This window comes from Cladosporium halotolerans, assembly GCF_011745625.1.
Source record: "Cladosporium halotolerans strain TM138-S3 chromosome Unknown Sca7, whole genome shotgun sequence".
Taxonomy (NCBI): domain Eukaryota; kingdom Fungi; phylum Ascomycota; class Dothideomycetes; order Cladosporiales; family Cladosporiaceae; genus Cladosporium; species Cladosporium halotolerans.
The window spans coordinates 509,623-529,176 of NW_027191458.1; the positions used below are offsets into that span (position 1 = coordinate 509,623).

General features: G+C 55.6%; 9 protein-coding genes across 9 annotated transcripts; 5 read left to right on the forward strand and 4 right to left on the reverse strand.

Annotated features, from left to right (window-relative positions):
- Positions 1 to 149: 149 nt before the first annotated feature.
- On the forward strand, positions 150 to 1,265 carry WHR41_02927 (uncharacterized protein; the record flags this gene model as incomplete). The annotated part of the gene is made up of 1 exon (XM_069371533.1): positions 150 to 1,265. One exon carries the CDS (start codon positions 150 to 152, stop codon positions 1,263 to 1,265), a length of 1,116 nt encoding a protein of 371 aa, XP_069231310.1.
- A 650-nt stretch (positions 1,266 to 1,915) lies between these two features.
- WHR41_02928 (uncharacterized protein) lies at positions 1,916 to 2,928 on the forward strand (the record flags this gene model as incomplete). Its single annotated transcript, XM_069371534.1, has 2 exons — positions 1,916 to 2,006; positions 2,060 to 2,928. The coding sequence occupies 2 exons, from the start codon at positions 1,916 to 1,918 to the stop codon at positions 2,926 to 2,928; spliced, it is 960 nt and encodes a 319-aa protein (XP_069231305.1).
- A 551-nt stretch (positions 2,929 to 3,479) lies between these two features.
- On the forward strand, positions 3,480 to 5,347 carry WHR41_02929 (uncharacterized protein). The gene is made up of 2 exons (XM_069371535.1): positions 3,480 to 4,026; positions 4,084 to 5,347. The coding sequence occupies exons 1-2, from the start codon at positions 3,620 to 3,622 to the stop codon at positions 4,760 to 4,762; spliced, it is 1,086 nt and encodes a 361-aa protein (XP_069231304.1). The 5' UTR covers positions 3,480 to 3,619; the 3' UTR covers positions 4,763 to 5,347.
- A 367-nt stretch (positions 5,348 to 5,714) lies between these two features.
- WHR41_02930 (uncharacterized protein) lies at positions 5,715 to 7,083 on the reverse strand (the record flags this gene model as incomplete). Its single annotated transcript, XM_069371536.1, has 3 exons — positions 5,715 to 6,054; positions 6,109 to 6,447; positions 6,501 to 7,083. 3 exons carry the CDS (start codon positions 7,081 to 7,083, stop codon positions 5,873 to 5,875), a joined length of 1,104 nt encoding a protein of 367 aa, XP_069231497.1. The 3' UTR covers positions 5,715 to 5,872.
- Positions 7,084 to 7,560: 477 nt separating this feature from the next.
- Positions 7,561 to 8,586, reverse strand: pcb-4 (putative proteasome subunit beta type-4). Its single transcript, XM_069371537.1, has 3 exons — positions 8,535 to 8,586; positions 8,325 to 8,482; positions 7,561 to 8,268 (listed from the first exon to the last, which is right to left on the reverse strand). Coding segments are annotated over exons 1-3 (612 nt in total). The 5' UTR covers positions 8,537 to 8,586; the 3' UTR covers positions 7,561 to 7,816.
- Positions 8,587 to 9,128: 542 nt separating this feature from the next.
- On the forward strand, positions 9,129 to 12,035 carry WHR41_02932 (uncharacterized protein; the record flags this gene model as incomplete). The annotated part of the gene is made up of 2 exons (XM_069371538.1): positions 9,129 to 9,803; positions 9,855 to 12,035. The coding sequence occupies 2 exons, from the start codon at positions 9,129 to 9,131 to the stop codon at positions 12,033 to 12,035; spliced, it is 2,856 nt and encodes a 951-aa protein (XP_069231499.1).
- A 67-nt stretch (positions 12,036 to 12,102) lies between these two features.
- WHR41_02933 (uncharacterized protein) lies at positions 12,103 to 15,613 on the reverse strand. Its single transcript, XM_069371539.1, has 3 exons — positions 15,257 to 15,613; positions 13,734 to 15,200; positions 12,103 to 13,677 (listed from the first exon to the last, which is right to left on the reverse strand). The coding sequence occupies exons 1-3, from the start codon at positions 15,441 to 15,443 to the stop codon at positions 12,419 to 12,421; spliced, it is 2,913 nt and encodes a 970-aa protein (XP_069231500.1). The 5' UTR covers positions 15,444 to 15,613; the 3' UTR covers positions 12,103 to 12,418.
- A 528-nt stretch (positions 15,614 to 16,141) lies between these two features.
- Positions 16,142 to 17,029, forward strand: WHR41_02934 (uncharacterized protein; the record flags this gene model as incomplete). Its single annotated transcript, XM_069371540.1, has 1 exon — positions 16,142 to 17,029. One exon carries the CDS (start codon positions 16,142 to 16,144, stop codon positions 17,027 to 17,029), a length of 888 nt encoding a protein of 295 aa, XP_069231501.1.
- Positions 17,030 to 17,136: 107 nt separating this feature from the next.
- lys1 (Homocitrate synthase, mitochondrial) lies at positions 17,137 to 19,297 on the reverse strand. The gene is made up of 3 exons (XM_069371541.1): positions 18,927 to 19,297; positions 18,287 to 18,865; positions 17,137 to 18,231 (listed from the first exon to the last, which is right to left on the reverse strand). The coding sequence occupies exons 1-3, from the start codon at positions 19,010 to 19,012 to the stop codon at positions 17,436 to 17,438; spliced, it is 1,461 nt and encodes a 486-aa protein (XP_069231502.1). The 5' UTR covers positions 19,013 to 19,297; the 3' UTR covers positions 17,137 to 17,435.
- Between the last annotated feature and the right edge of the window lie 257 nt (positions 19,298 to 19,554).

A 19,554-nucleotide genomic window follows, 5' to 3' on the forward strand; every position in this document is an offset into this window, starting at 1 on the left:
CGGTCGGCGCGGTTTAAGACAAGGAGGCGGGAGAAGGCTGGACATCGAGAAGGACACAACCTGCGAGTACTTGGAGCGCTCGTAGCACCCGCTCAGCCTCGCCGTCACTGAAGTCGCTCAAGGAACTGCCGCTTAGGGAACAAGGAACCATGGTGCGACTTGCCCGTCAGACGCCACTGCTGGCACTGCTCGCCCTTGCGGGAGCGCCAATTGTGAGAGCGCAAGACAACCTGCCGAACCTCGACGACCAGACTACGGAAGCAGAATCTTCGACCAGCGCCCAGACAACCGCTGAATCCACCGCGACCTCCGATGAAACAACAGCGACCGCGACAGATGCTACGACAACTGACGCTTCTGGTACGGACAGCACTGCTACGGACAGCACTGCAACTAGCACCTCTGGCTCCTTCGTAGCGACAACCGATGCGGCAGAACCAACTCTCAGCGACCTGCCGACGATTGCGGGCGCTGGCATCCCCACCATGGTTGTGCCATACACTGCCAACGCGCCCTTCATGCAGCACTCCACCCTTCCTCAAGGGACTGTCTTCATTGTCGTTGGCGCCGTTCTGGCCTTCCTCGGCGCATGTGTTCTCTTTTGGCGCGCACTCGTGGCATGGTCTATCAACCGCAGCGTCAAGCAAGCAGCGATTGCATCGATTGCTGGAGGTGACAAAGCAAGCAAAAACTGGGGCGGCAGCAGCACTGGCTACAACCCGGTGAAGGGCGGTCTCTACAAGGATACAGGATCGAGCATGTCTCTGGAAGCATTGAACGCCGCCGGCAAGCCCGTCAAGAACGACCACCACCGCAAATCAGCACCTCCGGATGGCCTCTTCTTCTCTCCCACCGCCCACAACCGCCTGAGCGACGCCAACCTCGGAACACGCCCCGTCTCCCAGGTCATGGGCAACCGCAGTAGCACATACCTTCCCGCAGGATACTACGCCAACTCATCCTCACAAGCCGCTGGCGGTGCCGGCGCGACCACCGTCGGTGGTAACCTCGCGCCGTACGCAAGACATAGCACCTACGAGAACTCACCACCAACGACCCCAGGCCAGCCTTCGAGCGCCCGCCACAGCCACATCCGCCAAGGCAGCCGCGAAGGCATGGGCAGCTCTCGCAACTCCTATCTCGACGTCTCACGCGGCCACGCTCGACCACAGAGCGGCGAGAACCTCCCGGGCAGCCGAGCACCCAGCGCTTACCTGGAGGATCTCTTCGACAATCACGGCTCCGGTCCTAGGGAGCGGTTCTGATCAACCATAGCGAGAGGTTGCATTCATGAAATTTAATGTGGGGTTGGGGTTTGCTTTTTCTGCATGTTCGGCATGGCGGTCTTTTGATTGAAAACAAAGATAACACCATTAAAAATGCCCGGGCCTAGATGCTTGGCTAGAGGCTCGAAGAAGTGCTTCATCATCATTGAGACTCAAAGAAAGGTTGGCGAATCATTTGAAGACGGGGCGGTAATCTGCGAGCACAGCACGGGTAAAAGGTTTTTGAGCGTTCTTGTAAATACCTTAGTGACTTAGCTTTTGAAATCATACAGTCTCAGATTGAGTTGGCCTTGAAATGTTACAAGAAGCGCTCTTTTTTGTCCAAGCTCGATTTCCATGCCTCTGAGCAGCTGTGTTGTTTGTGTCGACAACATGTGAAAAATTCTCGTCTCACTTCGTAGGCTTTACCTTGGGATAGTGCTCATGAGCTGCCCATCAGGGCTCGCAGCGTTGTGAAGCCGTGGCGCTCAACATGCCGAGGCAATTCGGCATCCCTTCGTTTGACACAACTCATCATGCCGTAACGCGATTCCACAATGTGAATCCAGCACAAGTTGCGTACGCTCTGTCAACATTCTCTCCTACAAGCTCATTTCGCGGTAACACTGGATAAAAGTGCGTTCGCAGTCATGGCGTCTTTAGCGAAATCCAGCACGGTGAAGCAAGTCGATTCACATACATACACGGCAGACTTCGACCCGGCTTGGACAATTGGATCGGGTATGCTAATAAAAATGTACCCCGGTACGAGATTCGAAACTGATACCCTCCAGTACCACACGGCGGCTACGTAACATCCGTCTTCCAACGCGTTGTCAGCCTGCACTTCGCCACAACCCTCGCCGCCCAGAAGCAGCCTCACACAATCACCCTCCACCTGGACTTCCTCCGCCGCACGCAAGTCGGCCTCGCAACCTTCAAAGTCAAAGACGTCAAACTCGGCCGCCAGACCTCCGTCGTCCACGTCACGCTCTCCCAAGACGGCCGCGAGGAAGTCGTCGGCTACATCACGAACGCCGACATCGCCGCCGAGCAAGGCGTCTCGTTCCAAACCGCCTGGGCTCTGCAGCCTGCGCCCGCGGCTGCGGACGTGAGCAGGTTCGAAGCTGATACCGACCCTAACTGGGGCGAGCGCAAGCGCTGGCCGTTTGCGGATTTCCGCAAAGCGACGGATAATGTTCGCAGCTGGTTTCCGCGGGCCGGGCAGCCGTGCGCGGGCGTGATTGACGAGTGGCTGTGTTTGCGGAATGGCGAGAATTGGACGAATGAGGCGCTGGGGTCGGTGGTCGATACGTTTCCGCAGGTTGTGGAGACGTTTGTCCTCGAGGAGGATCCGTATAGTCTTGAGAAGGAGCGAAGCGGGGGCAAGAAGTTGGGGGAGAAGGAGAGCGTTGGATTCTGGTATCCGACGGTGCTGCTGAACCTGGATGTGAAGAAGGCGCTGCCGAAGGAGGGGGTTAAGTGGCTGTTTGTGAGGTTGCAGGCTAAGATGATCAAGAATGGGAGGTTTGATCTGGAGATTGTTGTGCTGGATGCGGGCGGAGATCTGGTGGCATTGAGCCACCATGTATGCTTTGCTGTGAGTGCCGCGAGGAACACAGCAGCAAGGAGAAAAGTCGACAACGGTGGGAGCAAATTGTAGCCGGACCGAGAGCAGAAGATGATTGGGACGGAGGTCTCAAAAGCATTCCACGGTATATATTTGATGATACTGTATGTATAAAATTGATAGGAAATGTAGATGTATATATGTTCCACACAAACTATGGCAACCCACTCAGAAATCATGGGCACCTCAAACAAGGTGGGAATTTGTCTTGCAACATGATGGAATACCATCAAAACGCCAGCAAGCTCGTTATCGGAAGGCTTGCTAAGAGGACTGTGTTGCTTGGTACTTTGACTTCACTGGAAACGATATGAACCCACGCTTTTCTGCAGACGACTACCAGAAGGCAAACATCCCGAAGGCATGATCTGGTTGAGCCTGTCTAGTCCCATATCCAAAAAACGCATACGCACACCAATAGCCATCAATGGAAGGTGCAATGAGCGTTTCATAGTGGTTTTCGTCGACATGCGATATTTCTCTAAGGACGAAGAAATCCAAATCTCAGCGGACTTGGAAAAGAGTTGCGGCGTGCATGGACCAAGCCGGCTGGTTGGATGCCATCACCGAAGAGCCTCCTTCTGCAGGGCAGCCCATCTCGCTAGGCCGAAATCGGGTCCAGTGCCTGACGTTCGGACAAAAGGTTGATGGCGGCTTTCAACGCAAAGAGTTACGAACGAAATAAGAACATAGACGACGAAGTATTCACGGACACTCCTTCATCATGGCTTCACGAATTCCTTTGACTATTATTACCGGCTTTGCTGGCTCCGGGAAAACGACTCTTATTCTCAACCTGGTTCCGCAACTCCGCGCACAGAACCCGGGTTATAAACTCGCTTTGATAAAGAATGAAATTGGCGATCTCAATGTCGACTCGCAGTTGGCTGCTGCTGCTGAAATGACTGGATCGCAGGAACTGCTGGGAGACTGCATTTGCTGCACAAACGTTGGCCAAATTGGTGACGCACTTGCCACTCTGGATAAGGACTGTAACCCGGACCGAATCATCATCGAGACAAGTGGGAGTGCAGAGCCTTTGAAGCTCGTGTTGGAGGTGAACCGGTTGGCGAAGGAGACTGGGCGGTATGAACTGGATGGCATCGTCAGCGTGGTCGATGCGGAGAACTGGTTTGTGGCGAACGATTTCTTTGAGGGCTTGTCCGGGTGCTAATGCTTTGACTGTAGGGGAGGATATGCAAACACAAGTTTCACTGCGAAGTTGCAGGCACAACAGACCGACTTGATTGTCATCAACAAGTGGGAAGGCATGGACGAGCGCGCCTTCGACATCTTCCTCGACCGCTTGGGTGACTTGGACGTGGACACACCGCAAACGAAGAGTGATAAGGGTTGGATCAGCAAAGACTTGCTCTTTGGTTTCGACCCGAAGATGGCCAGAGCCTGGCTTAGCAACAGCCATGACCATAGCCATGGCCACGACCACAAGCACGACCATGACCACCGATCAGAGATGGAATGCCTATCGGTGACACTATCCTCAACATCAACAGACGTTGGCATTGATCTCGACAAGCTGGAAAAGCTTCTCAAAAGCGCGCCCAAGGATGAAGTCTACCGCATCAAGGCCGTGCTCTACTCTCACGGCTCTCCTAAATCGACAGACGGCTCTGACGTTAATGGCGTCAAGAGCGGTCGCTCACGCTATATTCTGAATTGGTCTTTCGGCCGGTGGACATGGTCACACGACGAAGTTGCCGAAGAAGGCGCACCTGCACTCCGGATGTCGATCTTCACGGCACAGTACGAGAGCACGAAGTGGACGAAGAAGATCGAGTCCGGGCAGTTTGTTGCGCTTGATGGCGACGCTGCGGACGGCGCCCTATCTGTGAAGCGCGTACAGTAATACACATAAATTGCGGTTTACACCTTTTTCGATATACTTTAGGCACGCTTCATTCTTTTTGCAAGTCTAAAGCAGCCCATTGTGGGGGTAGACTTACTCAAGACGTTCCATGATCCATCTGCTCTCGAGACTCACGAAATAAGTTAGGGCAGCAGCATCCATTACAGACCCTCGAGACCAATTTCCAAATGGAAAGGCTGTGTTCTGCGAGTGATCGGAGAGCGGCGTGGTAAAAGCCTCATATCAATCTTTGTGTTCTGGGGTTTCGCGAAGTATAGCAGCTACTACCGTCCCCCTTAGACGCTTGAAATTCAGTTTCGAAGTGAAGGGACTCTCGTTGAAAGCTTGAAAATGATATACGGAAACGTGCTATCATTCTCTCCAGGCCTTGAAGTTTCCTTTTTTCCGCGGAGATACAGTGTCCTGTGAACATTGGGAGACGGCTGTTCTTATTGAAGGTGCCTCATTTAGTTTTGCTATTCTCGGCGATTACGGAATACGATGTCGTGCTGCCATCCTCTTAGGCCTTCCGGGTTCATTTTGTCCGCGGAGAGCCTGTGCTCTACGGACTGATGCAATTGTACCGAAGGTGATTCGTTCCAAACTTGTTACTCTCGGGTTTGAAAGACTACAATGCGGTGCTACCATCACCTTCGGACCGTCAACATTGATAATTTTCGTGGAGAATACAGACACTGTTTTCGTGTCCTTTAGACTTTGAGAATCACATGTGGTGCTATCATCCCCTCTAGACCATGAAGATTGATTGGTCGCCCGGAGAGCATGCATCACACCGTGCCTAAGCTTGTAAAGACATGATCATCTCGGCGATCATATCTGTGGTGCTCTCGGCTTTTGAAAAGTATAAAATGCTGCTGCCATCATCCTCAGATCATCATCATTGACGTTTCCCGCGAAGAGCATGGATCCAACTAGCTTTGGGACGTGCTGGTTTCGGTGATCATTTCAATTCCCGTGCTCTCAGCATTTTAAAAGTACAGTATGCTGCTACCAGCCCCTCCAGACCGTCCAGTCCGATTTTTTGCGCCGAGAGCCTGTATCCTACAACACCCCCGAAAAGCATGAGTTGAGGGCATCTGCCCACTCAGACTAAGCCCTTCTGCGCCTGTTTCGCTGGAACAAGTCCATCTTTGCCTTGCGGCCCATAAAAGAGAAGTACCAAGTCGGCTCTCCGTGCTGAATACGGCAGTCTTCGTCGTAATTGTCGAGCCGGTCCGCGTGATGCCAGTAATCCTTGTCATCATCACCACTCTTTGAGTGATTCATGCAATCTGCGATACATTAGCCAGGGCCATGTCGGATCTACTCGAGGAGGACGGTCTTACCCAGGCACAGGCCGTCGAAGTACCTCTTTGTACGGGCGGCAGCGTTTTTGGCAACTTGGCGAAAGTCCATGCCACAAGATTTATCGGTACAGGGGTCCTTGTTTGGGTGAGGGTCGATATACTGGAGGCCCTCGATGCGACTGAGTAACGTCATGATACCCTTTTTAGGTCCGTGGATCTCGAGCGGCCAGGCATTTGTGCGCTCCAGAGCCGTGAGATAGGCCCACAAGACGTTCTTCTTTTCCGCACAAATCGCGTCATTGAGCAGCTCGTGAATAGGATCGTACAGACCGCTGTGGAGGATGGTTCTCAGGCGGCCACGGGCGGAGTTCAATGTTCCTGATTACATGGTTAGCTACGACTGTGAAGCTCGATTGGTCTCGTATACTCACCAATGATGCGCTGATCGAGTCTGAAAGTGGTTTCCTGAATGCAGTGTGGCTTTTGTTCCGTGATGTGTCCAGGAACGTTGTACACCAGCGCCTTCGTGGTCTCTTTGAATGCCTGGGCATCATGGAACGTGTAGCAAGGGTAAAGCAGCATTGCGTGTTGGTCTATGTCGAAAGGACCATGCTGCTTGTACCATTTCGTGAACCAGGCTTTGATTTCACGACACAGCGGGTCAAATTGATACTTGTGCGCGATCAAGAGCACGTGCCAAACCGTGTCGATGGTAACCCTGAAGGTATTTTGGTCAGTGCAACCATGGAGGGCCTGGAGCCAGACCTTCCAGCCAGTAGGATCATCTCCTTTCACAAGGTAGGAGGGCTTCCCAGTGTCTGCGAAACCAGGGGTAAAGACTCGTTGAAAGTACTGCTGCTGGCCGAGAACCTTCTTGGAAACCTCGAATTCGTGTAGCTTTTTGACGTGATGAATGTTTCCGCCGCGCTCTTCGGTTGCGGCGACAATGAGGAGGAAGTCGTGTCCTTCGGCAATAGCATGACGCTCATTCGATGGCTGTTCCACGGTTTCCATGGCTGCGGCCGCAACGATGGAGACGCAGTAGGGACGAATGAGTTAGTCGGTCGGGGATGAGGAAGCAAAGGCAGTCGAGAGTCTCCGCTGCGGGTGAAAAGCTAGGGTATTTGAATGAAATACGACGCTAACAAGCGGGTCGATGTAACGCTGGAGCCTAGTGAGTGAATTTACATGAGTGAAGTGTGATGGCATTGCTCGCGTGGATCCAGACCTCAGTCTTCGGCAAGCCCTCAGCTGGGAGAACGACGACAAGCTCAGTCGCCACGAAAGAACAGACATCACCACCAGTTATCCGAGTCTGCGGCATGCAGTACACGAGCATCCCGGGTCAAGTGGTGTTTCTCAATAGTATGAAGGCGATGGTAGCACCTCGTTTTACCTCGCATGCCTCGAGATGCAGCTCATCCGGAAGTTTAGGTCCGCGACCCATGATGAGTCTCTCCATGCATAGGTGGTTTCTTGAGGGCATGAAGACGAGAGTAGCACCTTGTTAAACCTCACGTGCCTTGGGATGCTTGTAGTTACAAATGACATCTGTCACACCCTATCAGCTCGAACGATCAAATAGCACACCCACTGTCAGGCCTCATGCATCAGACTCTCGAATGTGTGAATATCATAATTGTACACGATGCATGCAGGAGTACTCTCACCGCAACGTGTGCGCTGCAGTATGCTGTCCAACGCCCCGAACGCCTGGCGCTCATCCCGTCCATCAAATACCCACTGTTTAGGGCGCGTAAACCGGCTTCTCGTCCTCGTATGGCTCCTCCCTGATTCCGTCCTTTGTCACAACCTTCACAAGCACACCCTTGAAGTCAATTGGCAACCGTCTCTTCAGCTCATCCGTGCACATCCTGAGAATCTTCATGCCCTGCTCGAAGCTGATGTCGGGGTGGTGGTGCTTGTCGAGCGTCGATAAGCAGTAGTATTGTGCGTACCCGTGGGCGGCGTATGGGACGCGTGCTGACGACGCGAGGTAATCGACCCAGTAAAGCTCGGGCTTGTCTGTGATGGGGTCGAAGCCACCCAGCAGCAGGTTGACGTTGTAAGGATTTCTAGATCGGAGCGACTTTGCGAGTTCGCTGCGCACGAAAGAGGAGACTTCATACGGCGACAATTCGGAGGCGTTGCGCTTGCTGTACAGCTGAATGTTTGCCTGGACGTACTCGGCGAATTGGACTGGGACGTCATGTCAGGTGCGCGCTCTTATCGTATTGACGTATGATGCAACCCACCTGTGTCGCCGGCCTCACCGCTGTAAGCCATGAGGGTGTGCTTGCTGAGAGGTCGGGTTTTGTCATCGCTGGACTTGAGGACGGTCGGGCCACGCATCGTAGCCTTCGAGGCGGCGACGATGGTGAAGTCCTTTCCAGTGATTCCGAGTAGTACCTCCCTATCTCAAGTCAGTAATGAGACATTGTAGACCCAGGGTTCATTTATCGTACATTTTGCGTGTTTGTGGTTGTATGGGTTGGGTTTATGATAATGCGTGTCTATCATACAGCCATCCATCGGAGCTTGAGGTCGGTCGGGAAGGCAGCTGCAGTGACGACGGCGCGACCGGAACGAGGAAGGTCAGCCGAGAGATGACATGAACAAGGCCATAGTGAAACACTCCGCTCACGCCGCAGATGGATCTGAAGAATGAATCTATATCCTATGGTGGGTTGTTGTAACACTGTGGATACTTGGAGTCGTCATGATTTCCCTCATCTCACCTCATTTTCTCGCTATTGCCAGCCTTCCCATCGCTACTTCATCAGTCGCGTTCTCAGATCAAAGAGATTCAAGGGAATGCCGACAGGCAGCTCACAACGCTTTCTCGAGTAATGCCCTTGCATGTTTATTTGACCTACGAGAATAACTCTCGAGTGAAAGGTCTTGCTAAACGGTTGGGTTCGGAGGCTGCTGATGCCAAGAGGTGAGGTTCATTTTGGTGCGAGGCATGAGGCAGGCACGACCTGCTTCGACTACATCTGTCATGTTGTAAAGCCGCAAGCCACGATGGGCTTGACGACTGACCCCAATATTCTGCAAAGATGCCGCCCCGCCGACTGGCCGCATCGTACACCGAGTCGCCGTTAACTGATACTGGAGGCACATCTGGTCTGTTCAATCCCGCAGATCTCCTCAGTCGCGCCGCAACCTCTCGACCGCTGACCGCCCAGCGCATCAGCAAATCGAACCTAATTGGGTCAACGTCAAACCCACTCTATACGACCGCAGATTATGCGACTGGAACGTCACATCCTCGAACTGAGCGTCGCAGCACAGGAAGACCAAGCACAGCAAGGCCTCGAACTGGTTTGTCAACCTTGGGCGTGGAGAACCAAGAGATCATTTGTGCCATCAGCGAGTCTCGCGGAGTCTCACCGGTAGTCGGTTTATCCTTCGTTAATCTTGACACTGGTGAAGCAATTCTCTGTCAGATCAATGACAGCCAGACCTATGTGCGCACCATTCACAAGCTCATGGTCTTCAATCCAACTATGATCCTCATCGTGTCGTCGGCGTCAGATCCAAAGTCAAAGCTATTTTCGATCGTCGAAGACAGCCTTGAAGAACTTGACAGCGATGTGAGGCTTCTCGATCGCAGGTATTGGGCCGAAACCGTGGGGCTAGAGTACATCCAGCACCTGGCATTCGCTGAGGACGTGGAAGCAATCAAGACAGCAGTCAGTGGGAACTATTACGCTGTGTGTTGCTTTGCTGCGGTCAGTTTGTCGTCGAGCTGATACTTCATAGCAACTGCTGACGCGTTATAGGTCTTGAAATATGTCGAACTGGCATTGTCGAAGACTTTTCCTTCAAGATCTCTTCGCATCAAGTATGAACCATCAGAAGGCTCAATGATGGCTGACCTGTCGACCATTCGCTCGCTTGAGCTGGTCCAGAATCTGACAAATGCGAAGTCCAAAGATTGCTTGTTTGGACTACTGAATGCTACTCACACCCCGATGGGCGGACGCTTACTCCGGAGTAATATCTTGCAGCCGTTGACAAGTCAGGAGACCATCAGTACGCGTTATGATGCTCTGGAGGAGTTGAGCACGAAGGAGGAGATGTTCTTCGCCGTTCGGCAGGCACTCAAGCCGTTCCTGGACGTTGACAGAACCTTGACTCAGCTCATCCTGATCAGGACTCAGCCTTCTCTGAAAGACACTGAGCAAGCTGTCAATAATGTCATCATGCTCAAGCAATTCATCACGCTCATTCGGCCCGTATTCGAGGCTTTGACCGGAGCGAGATCGACGATGCTGCAAGAGATACGCAATCTCTGCTCCGTCGAGAACATTGACCCTGTGCAAGCATTGATCGGCGAGACTCTCAACGAGGACATCACATACGCCAGCCAGCCGCTTGATCTTCGCAACCAGCGTACATACGCCGTGCGTTCTGGCGTCAACGGTCTGCTCGATGTTGCGAGACAGACGTACAAAGAAGCAATGACAGACGCACTGCAGCATATCACCGACATGGCAGATGAGCACAATCTACCGCTACAAACAAAGTTCGACAACGCACGCCAATTCTACCTGCGACTGCGCGCTGAGGAGCTCCAAACGCGAGATCTCCCAGCTGTTTTCATCAACGTTTTCCGCAAGAGGGACAACATCGAGTGCCAAACGCTGGATCTGCTCAAGCGGAACCAGAAGATCTCTGATGCTCACACCGAAGTCATCCTGATGAGTGACAAAGCAGTGCAGACACTTATAGCCGACGTTCGCCAGCACATGGGATCGCTCTTTCGTATATGCGAAGGCGTCGCTATGCTAGACATGCTTGCATCCTTCGCCCATCTCGTCACCACGCAAGACTACGTTCGCCCGCAGCTTTCTGACACTCTCGCCATCAAAGCAGGCCGCCATCCCATCCGTGAGAAGATTCAAGAGACGACATATATCCCAAACGACGTTTACGCAACTCAGCAAAAGCGCTTCCAAATCATCACCGGCTGCAATATGAGCGGCAAAAGCACTTACATTCGCTCCGTCGCCCTCATGCAAGTCATGGCGCAGATCGGGAGTTTCGTCCCAGCCCAATTTGCTTCCTTCCCCATAATTCGCCAGCTCTTCGCTCGCGTCTCTCTCGACGATAGCATCGAAGCAAACGTATCCACCTTCGCAGCCGAGATGCGTGAAGCAGCTTTCATCCTACGTAACGTCGATAGCCAAAGTATGGTGATCGTCGACGAGCTCGGCCGCGGCACCAGCACCCGCGACGGACTCGCCATCGCCATAGCCATAGCTGAAGCGCTGGTCGAGAGCAGAGCCCTTGTCTGGTTCGCAACGCACTTCCGCGACCTAGCCGCAATCCTCGCTGAGCGCAATGGTGTTGTCAATTTGCACCTCGCCGTCGACAACACCGCTCCCGACAAGATGGAGATGCTGTATCGAGTCTCCTCGGGGAGTGTTCAAGACGAGCACTATGGGCTGAAGCTCGCGCGCGTCATGCCTTTCCCGCCAGACGTGATCGAGCACGCCGAGCTCGTCTCCGCCACGCTCGACAGCGCGATGCGCAAGAAGAAGAGCAAAGGTGCATCGCTTGCTATTGTCATTGCGCGCAAGAGAAGGCTTTTCCTGAACTTGAAGGAGCATCTTGTGCAAGCCAAGAACGGATCCATGGAAGACGAGGACTTGAAAGAGTGGCTCAAAGACTTGCAGCGTGAGTTTCGAACTCACTTGACTGCATTGGAGGAAGAGGAGCGGTCTCTGCGAGCTCAAGGTGCTCCTGTCGGTCATCGAATGGAGCACGAACATGACGCCACAGCAGCTGATTACACTGTCAATGCGAGTATACAGCCATTGACCGAGTACAACGTCTCTCAAGCGACTCAGACGACGGCCAAACATCGCAACAGCGACGACGATATCCTCACCATTCAGCGTGGTGATCTTAGCACTAGGGCTGCGTCCACGGCAATCAGCTCGCGTGATAACTACTGATGACCCGGATTGGACGCTTCGCGAATGCTGTTACCAACTAATGGCGATGCAACAAGACTTAGCTGAGCGTGATGAAAAGGACATGCTGGTATTTCTCAATCTTCTGTAGCTGGTACTCAACGATGGTCAATGACACTGAAAACACTAATAAATCCGCCCTGTACCTTTCCCTGTCCCATCCGACCTAACCAAGATCATCCTGGCCATGACCATTACCATTACAACCCTTCCCAGATTCCTCCCGAAATCAACAGACAAACAATGGATATCTTCGTTAGCCAAAAGAACCCGTCGACGTCGTGAACATATAAAATTATCATCCGCCGCCACACAGAAAGCAAAAAGCTCAGAAACCAAAAACCAAGTCAACAAACGGCCCTCACCTAAACCTCCTCATGAAACTTCGTCTCCCTAGCCGGGCTCGCACTCTTCACCTGCCCGCCGAAACTCGGCCTCGGCGCCAGGCCCTCATCGAAATGGTCGCGGGCCTCCTCGAATTGGTCGCTGCCCTCCTCGTCGCTCTTGACGCCCTTCGTCGGGCTAACGTCCTCGTTCTCAGCCTCAGTCGCCTTCTCCTTGCCCTTGCCGCCCTTCTTCAGGCCTAGAGCGCGCGCCATGCGGCCCGTGCGGCCTTCTTGCAGGTCGTCTTCTTCGAGACCGGACGACGAGAGGGAGGAGACATCGCCGAGGTCTGTGGAGGATTTGGCGGCGGCGTCGGGGTCGGCATCGTCGGAGGAGACGGCGCGGTGGCGGGTGAAGCTGGAGGGAGAGGCGGGGCGGGGATCGGAGGCGGTGGGGAGCGCGGCGGGCGCGGCGGCTGCGGTTGTGGTGGTGGGGCTGGTGGCCTCTTTCTCGGCGCTGCGCTCACCCTTGGAGGATTGGCGGTTGCGGAGCTTGGTGAAGAAGCCGCGGATGCGCTTGCTGTCTTTCTCCTTCTCCTTCTCGACGTCTGGGCGCGAGGAGGCGGTGCTCTCGCGGGGTTCTTCGACCGACTTGGTGCCGGTCGTGGAAGCGGTGGCGGGAGCGGCGACGACGGGGGCGACGACGGCGGGTTCCTCGATGGACTCCTTGGCTACAACGGGCTCATCGTCTTTGACAGCAGCATCCTTGTCTTCTTTATCCTTGGAGCCGCCGGAGAGGAAGCCGAGCGCGCCCTTACGCTTCTTCTCGCGCTTGCGCTCACGATCTTCTTCGTTGTCGGACTCGGACTCGCTGCTGGTCTCGATGTTCGTGATGTGGCGCTCGAGGTCAGGCTTGTTCAGCTTGGAGCCACCGGTGTTCACGGGAGACAGCGGCGCGCCGACAACTTCATTGTTATCAGCGCTGGCACGGTTGGGCTCGGTAGACTCGACGCTCTTTTTGCCCTCCTCTCCGTCAGTGCCGGTGGCGACGGCGCCAGCAGCGGTGCCAGCAGCGACGCCGTCGGCCTCTTCTTTGCTGACGTTACGGCTCTTTCTCTTGGAAGCAAGTCGCGACAGGAAAGACTTGCGCTCAGGCTTGCCGTCTGCCTCCATCGACTTGCGCTTCTCTTCCTGCGCCTCGGCGTTCTTGCGAGCCTTCTCCTCCTTTTCGGCCGCCTTGCGCTCGTTCTCAGCAGCCTTGCGCTCGTCTTTCTCCTTCTTGGCGACGGCCTTTTCTTCTTCTGCGCGGTTGTTAGCCGAGTGTATGTATATTCGATGCTTAATGAACAAGACTCACGCTTAGCCTGCTTCGCCTCCTCCTTCTCCGCCTTCTGCTTCTCCTTCTCCGAACGCTTCTGGCGCTCCTGCTCCTCCCTGTCCAGCCTCAACTCCTCATCCCTCGCCCTCTTCTTCTCAGCAGTATCGTTGATCTGATCCAGCGTCGGCTGCAGCCTGCTCTGAGCAATGGCCTCGATCTCCGCCTGATCCATGAACTTGTCACCGCCGACGTGCAGCTTGCCTTGGTTCTGGCCGCGCGCCTTGGCCTCCTCCTCGGCCTTCTTGCGCGCCTTGGCGGCCCACTCGTCCATCTTGGCCTGCGAGACCTTGCCGGTCGTCTGGAAGACGCGCTCGTCCATGTTGTCCATGGACTGGTGCACGTTGCGCTGGGCGGCGGCGAGGAGGGCCTTGCGGTCGGCTTCTTTCTTTTTGGCGTCGACATCCGCGACGGCGGTGTTGAAGTGAGACATCTGGCGGCGCACGCGGCGCGCGCGCTCCTCGTCGTCCGAAGAGTCGTCGTAGTTGTTCTGAGGCTGCTCGCTGGAGGCGCGTTGGCGCGGACGTCCGCGCATGGAGAGGCGAGAGCGGTGTGGCTCGGCGTCGTAGCCGTAATGCTCGCGGTACTTCATGTGCTCGAGGCCCTTGTCGACCTTGGCAAGGCGTTCCTGAGCCAGCTTTTGCGCGGCGTCTTGCAGGTGGATGTATCGCAGCGCCTCCTGCTTGAGATCCGGCTGTGATTGGGAGCTAGGAGCGCGTTTCTGCGCTGCCGATGCGCCAGCTTCGCCGGAAGGATCGGACTCGAGGACTGTGCGGTTCTGGTACTCGTACATCTGCTTCGCCATCGAGACGGCAGACGCGCGAAGAGCGGCCTTTTGCCTCTGCTCCTCAAGCTCGATCTCAACTGGGGGACGCTCACCCCACATCTCAGGAGCGACGTTCTTGCCGATGTTGTGGACGCGAGCTGCGCGCATTGCTGCATCGCTGTACTCTGGCTCTTCGACCTTGGCCGGCGATGGGGGTGCCCTGACGGAGCTGCGGTGGACAACGGTCGCCGCATTGAGAGCATTCTTCGCGGAGTTGGACTGATCCGGGTAGAGCTCTGGACCAGGCGACGGTGTCATGCCCGCGCGGTCCCGGGTATCTTTTTGCGATTTGGTCGCAGCGAGGAGAGCGTTACTCTTACCCTGCGCCGTATATCCGCGGTCAAGCTGAGGGCTCAAACCCTTATTGCGCATCGCCAGAGTCGCTGCGGAATTTCCGTCTTTGCTTGCGGTAGGCTGCCACAGATCAAGCTTGCCGCCATCCCTATGGGCGAGCAGAGCTGCTCGTGAGCCGGCGGAGCTGGTGCCGTCAGGCTTCCACATCTCCTTCCCCTTGTAGTCCTTGGCAAGCACGGCAGCAGCACCTGCGGAGCTTGTGGAAATACCAACGCTAGGGAAACTGGGCAGATCCTGTGGTTTGGCGTATTTGAGCGAAGCCGCGGCACCTGGGGATCAAAAGTCAGCAATGCCGCATTATTCCTGATGCGATCGTGCGACCCACCTTTGGAAGAGAGCTTGCCGTCCTTGTCGAGAACATCTTCCTTCGCAACAGCAGGGCGACCAGATTTGGAGTTGGGATTGGTCACATAGAGGGCGGCGGTGGATGCCTGCTCGGAGAGCTTGTTGTGTTTGTCGTGCATGGACGGGTCCGGACACGGTGTGTCGGTGGTGGCCTTGTCGACGGCCATTGTGTTGTCGCGCGGCCGTGCGAGGTTGTGGTCGAATGGGCGGTGTTAGTACCTTGTCAAGTCGCAGAGAGGCTTCTGAGACGATTCGACCCGATATATGGGAAATAGAAGTGGGACGGGGGAGATCAGACGGGCGCGCGGGCTGGACAAACGAGGGCGAGTGTGGGTTTGGCAGCACAGACGATGATGGTCGTCCGGTCGAGGCGAGAGTTCGCATGGTGTATCCGCCTGACGTCATGCGGCACTGAGATCAGCGGCGCGGCGGCGAAGTCAAGGGACGGCACGACATCAACAAAAGCACGGCCTGGGCACGGCAGGAGTCTGTGCGGACATGTGTAATTATGCATATTCGTTGCACAGGAAGGACAATGCCAAGTTTACGAAATAGTACAGCAATAGAACGATAAACACATGCGCCAACACCGCCGTATTCACGGCAACAGACACAGCGTGACACTTCACTCCAATATTGATCGGCAGCGCCAAACAGATCGGCGCAAGGTTGGCACAGTCCATTTGTGTTTCCCAGTTTATTGCTCAAGTGATGCTTCAGGTGTGATCCAGACCATGGACCATAGCTGACAGGCAGCACATGTGTTTACGACAACGTCAATTGTCTAAGATACCGCAACCACCTTTCAGACAGCCGAGCATCTCATCACTTGACCCGATTTGACACCAACCCTCAGCCACCGACCATGAACGAAAAACAACCCGAACCCAAAATCTCCAACTTCCGCGACGTCGCCCTCTCAGTAAACGCACCCCCCAGCGGCACCAAGGGAACCCGCCTCAAACCCTGCCTCCTCTACCGCTCCGCCCTCCCCTCCCCCTCCGCCCTCGCCCACCTCACGCAAACCCACTCGATAAAAACAATCATCGACCTCCGCACCACCACCGAAATCCTCGAACAGCAACAACAACCCAACCCACCCTCAAACCAGACCTCGGAATCATCCCCCAAACCAACAACCCACCCCATCTCCCTCACCTCCCCAGCCTACACCCTCTCCCTCCTCTCCCACCTCACCTGGCCCCAACTCCTCCGCCTCGCCTACCTCTACGCCTTCGCGCCCCGCCCCGCCGCCGTCTCCCTCCTCGCAACCCACGTGCTCGCGCCCCGCGGCCTCGCCGGCCTCGCAATCGACACCCTGACCTACTCCGCCGCCGAAATTGCGCGCGTCCTGACCCTCCTCTCCGACCCGGCCTCCTACCCGGTGCTCGTGCACTGCACGCAGGGCAAAGACCGGACGGGCTTGGTCTGCTTGCTGGTCTGTCTGCTGTGTGGGGTCGGGGTGGAGGGTTTGGAAGCGGATTATTGGAGGAGTGACGAGGAGTTGGCGGGGGAGAGGGAGGAGAGGGAGCGGGAGGTGGGCAGGATTGGGTTGCCGGGGGCGTGGGCGGGGTGTGAGGGGGGTTGGGTTGGGAGGGTCAGGGAGTGGTTGGAGGGGGAGTGGGGGGGTGTGGAGGGGTATTTGGAGGGGGCTTGTGGGTTGGAAGGGGAGGTGGTGGAGGGGGTTAGGAGGGTGTTGGTTGAGGGGTGGACGGGTGGTGAGGTGGAGGGTGATGATGGGTTTGGAGAATGAGCGGGTTGTCGTGTCGGGAAAGTGCTTAGAGGGAGCCTGTAGCTCTTTCGTACAGAAGACATGACAATTCGAAGGTCGAGCGTAGGATAACGAAATGGGATAAGACATTGGTTCTTTTGTAAAGGTTTCTTCAGCTATCTGGGAATTTTGCCGACGCTTTCGCGGATATAAGAAACAACAAATTACAGCAAAAGAACCCGGCGAGCGCCCAAACAAAGACATTTTCCCAGCGCCGGTCCAAACGATGAAAATGCCCCAGTACAAAGGCGGGCGAAGATGACTTTTCCGTCCATCGCTCTATCTCATCACGTCACGTCAAGCAAAACATTCTTTTCTTCCTCGTTCTTTTACACTTTTCGTCGCCGGTCCACGGCGAGCCGAATCGTAGCGTGGACTATGCGCCGCTCTATGCGACGGCCTCGGTCTTCTGCTTCTTGGCAGCGGGCACGTCGGCCTGCTCGTCGGCCTTGCGCTCGAGGTCCTTCTTCTCGCTCTCGGCGTTGAGCTCCTGCTCGGCCTTGACGAACTTCTTCTTCTCCTCGGCGCTGAGCTCGAGCAGGGGCTTCTCCTGCTTGGCGCTGAGGTTGTGGTGGTAGGTGCGGATGATGCTGTCGGCGTCGTCGATGGCGAGCGGGCGCACGTCGGCCATGGCCTTGATCTTGAGCGTGACCGCCTTGATCTGCTCGTCCGTCATCTCCAGGCCGAGCTGCTCCGCGCGCGACTTGATCGCGTTCCAGCCTGTCAGGCGCGAGGCGAAGTGGACGTAGCGGCTCATGCCGAAGTCGGTCGGGTTGATGATCTCGTAGGTCGAGGGGTTGTTGAGGATGGCCTTGGCGTGGATACCGGCCTTGTGGGTGAAGGCGCAGAAGCCGGTAATGTAGTTGTTGAAGGGGATGTTGATCTCGACGGCCTCAGCGACGATGTCCTCGAGCTCCTTCAGCTTCTCCAGGTTGTACTTGGACTTGACGTAGTCACGGTCGGCGACGATCATGCGAGCCATGAGGCCACCGAGAGGGGTGATACCGTTGCGCTCACCAATGCCGATAACAGAGGTGTCGATGTGGGTGGCACCGGCCTCGAGGGCGCAGTAGGCGTTGGCGATGGCGCAGCCAGTGTCGTTGTGGAAGTGAGTCTCGATGTCGCAGCTGACGACGCCACGGAGAGTGCGGACGAGGTCGTAGACCTGTCTGGGAGTTGCGCAGCTGGCCATGTGTTAGTTACTGAGGCTCAAGAAATTTTCCAAGAAGATGCACTTACCCAACGGTGTCGGCAATACCGACTCTGTGCACACCGACCTTGTCGACGGCGCTGTAGATGGTGAGGAGATCGACGAGGTCGCTGCGGAAGGAGTCCTCCGAAGAGAAACGGATCTCCTTGCCCTGCGACTTAACGTACTCGATAACCTCGATGGCGGTGTTCTTGATGTATGTGATGTCCTTGCCGTGGCTGTGCTCCATCAGGTGGCTGCTGGTGCCGATAACCACATCCACACCGTCAACACCGGTCGCGACAGCCAGCTTGGCGTCGTTCATGTTACATCTCACGTGAGTGAGGATCTTGGACTTGAGGCCGAGGTTGCAGATAGCCTCGCAGTCGAGGCGCGACTGCTCACTAGCGGCGGGAGAAGTGAGCTCGATGTAGTCCACACCGAAGGCGTCGAGCGCCTTGGCGATCTTGATCTTGGTCTCGGTGTCGAAGAAGGCGTTGGCGAACTGCTCACCCTCACGGAGAGTGGACTCGATGATCTGGAACTTGGAGACATTGCTCAGGAAGTCGCCGACGGGAGCGTAGGGGTTGTTGGAGTTGGGGCGCGAGGCCTGGTTGGTCTGGAAGGCCCTGCGCAGTTTTGTCAGCGCTTGCTCACTTTCTGGAGCGCTGGCAATGCGACTGCACCTACCTGTATCCCTCGTGGTTACCATTGGCGCCGTTGGCGACACCGTTGGTGCCGTTGGTGCCGTTGCTCTCGTCTGGTGCAGGGCACATTTTGGCCGTCTGTGTGTGATGTTCGAGAGGGAAAAAGGCGGTCGTGTGATCAGAGAGAAGTTGTGGGGACAGGGTGCGGTGGGGGTTTATATGGCGGAAGGTAAAAGTAGTATGACTGCGGCAATGAGTCAATTGGAGTCGAGGCGGAAGTAAGGATAAGATCAATGGCAAGAGAGGCAGGCAAAGCTCTGTGCGCGGCAGAGGCGGCTTGTGTGAGGTCGCTCGTCTCGGCCTCGCTCGCTGGCTGTGACGTGCCGCGCTTTGGCTGGAAAAATTTGGGCGACTCTTGCCTGCGCGCTGATTGGACCCCCGCGTTTCTGCTGATGCGATCTCGGCCTCTGGCAACGCCTGCTCCGTTTATATGGCGTAGCCGCGTAGGTCGACTGCAGCAGCAGCTCGGGGTCGAGGATCGCATGGACAGCCGAATCGGTGCATTCCAGCTTCCTCCAGCATGACTCTGTTCATGGGGGTCTATAGCAGGCTGAGATCACGTGCACAGTGCATCGTCTACGTGACGAGGCACTACCCGAGGCATCCATGCG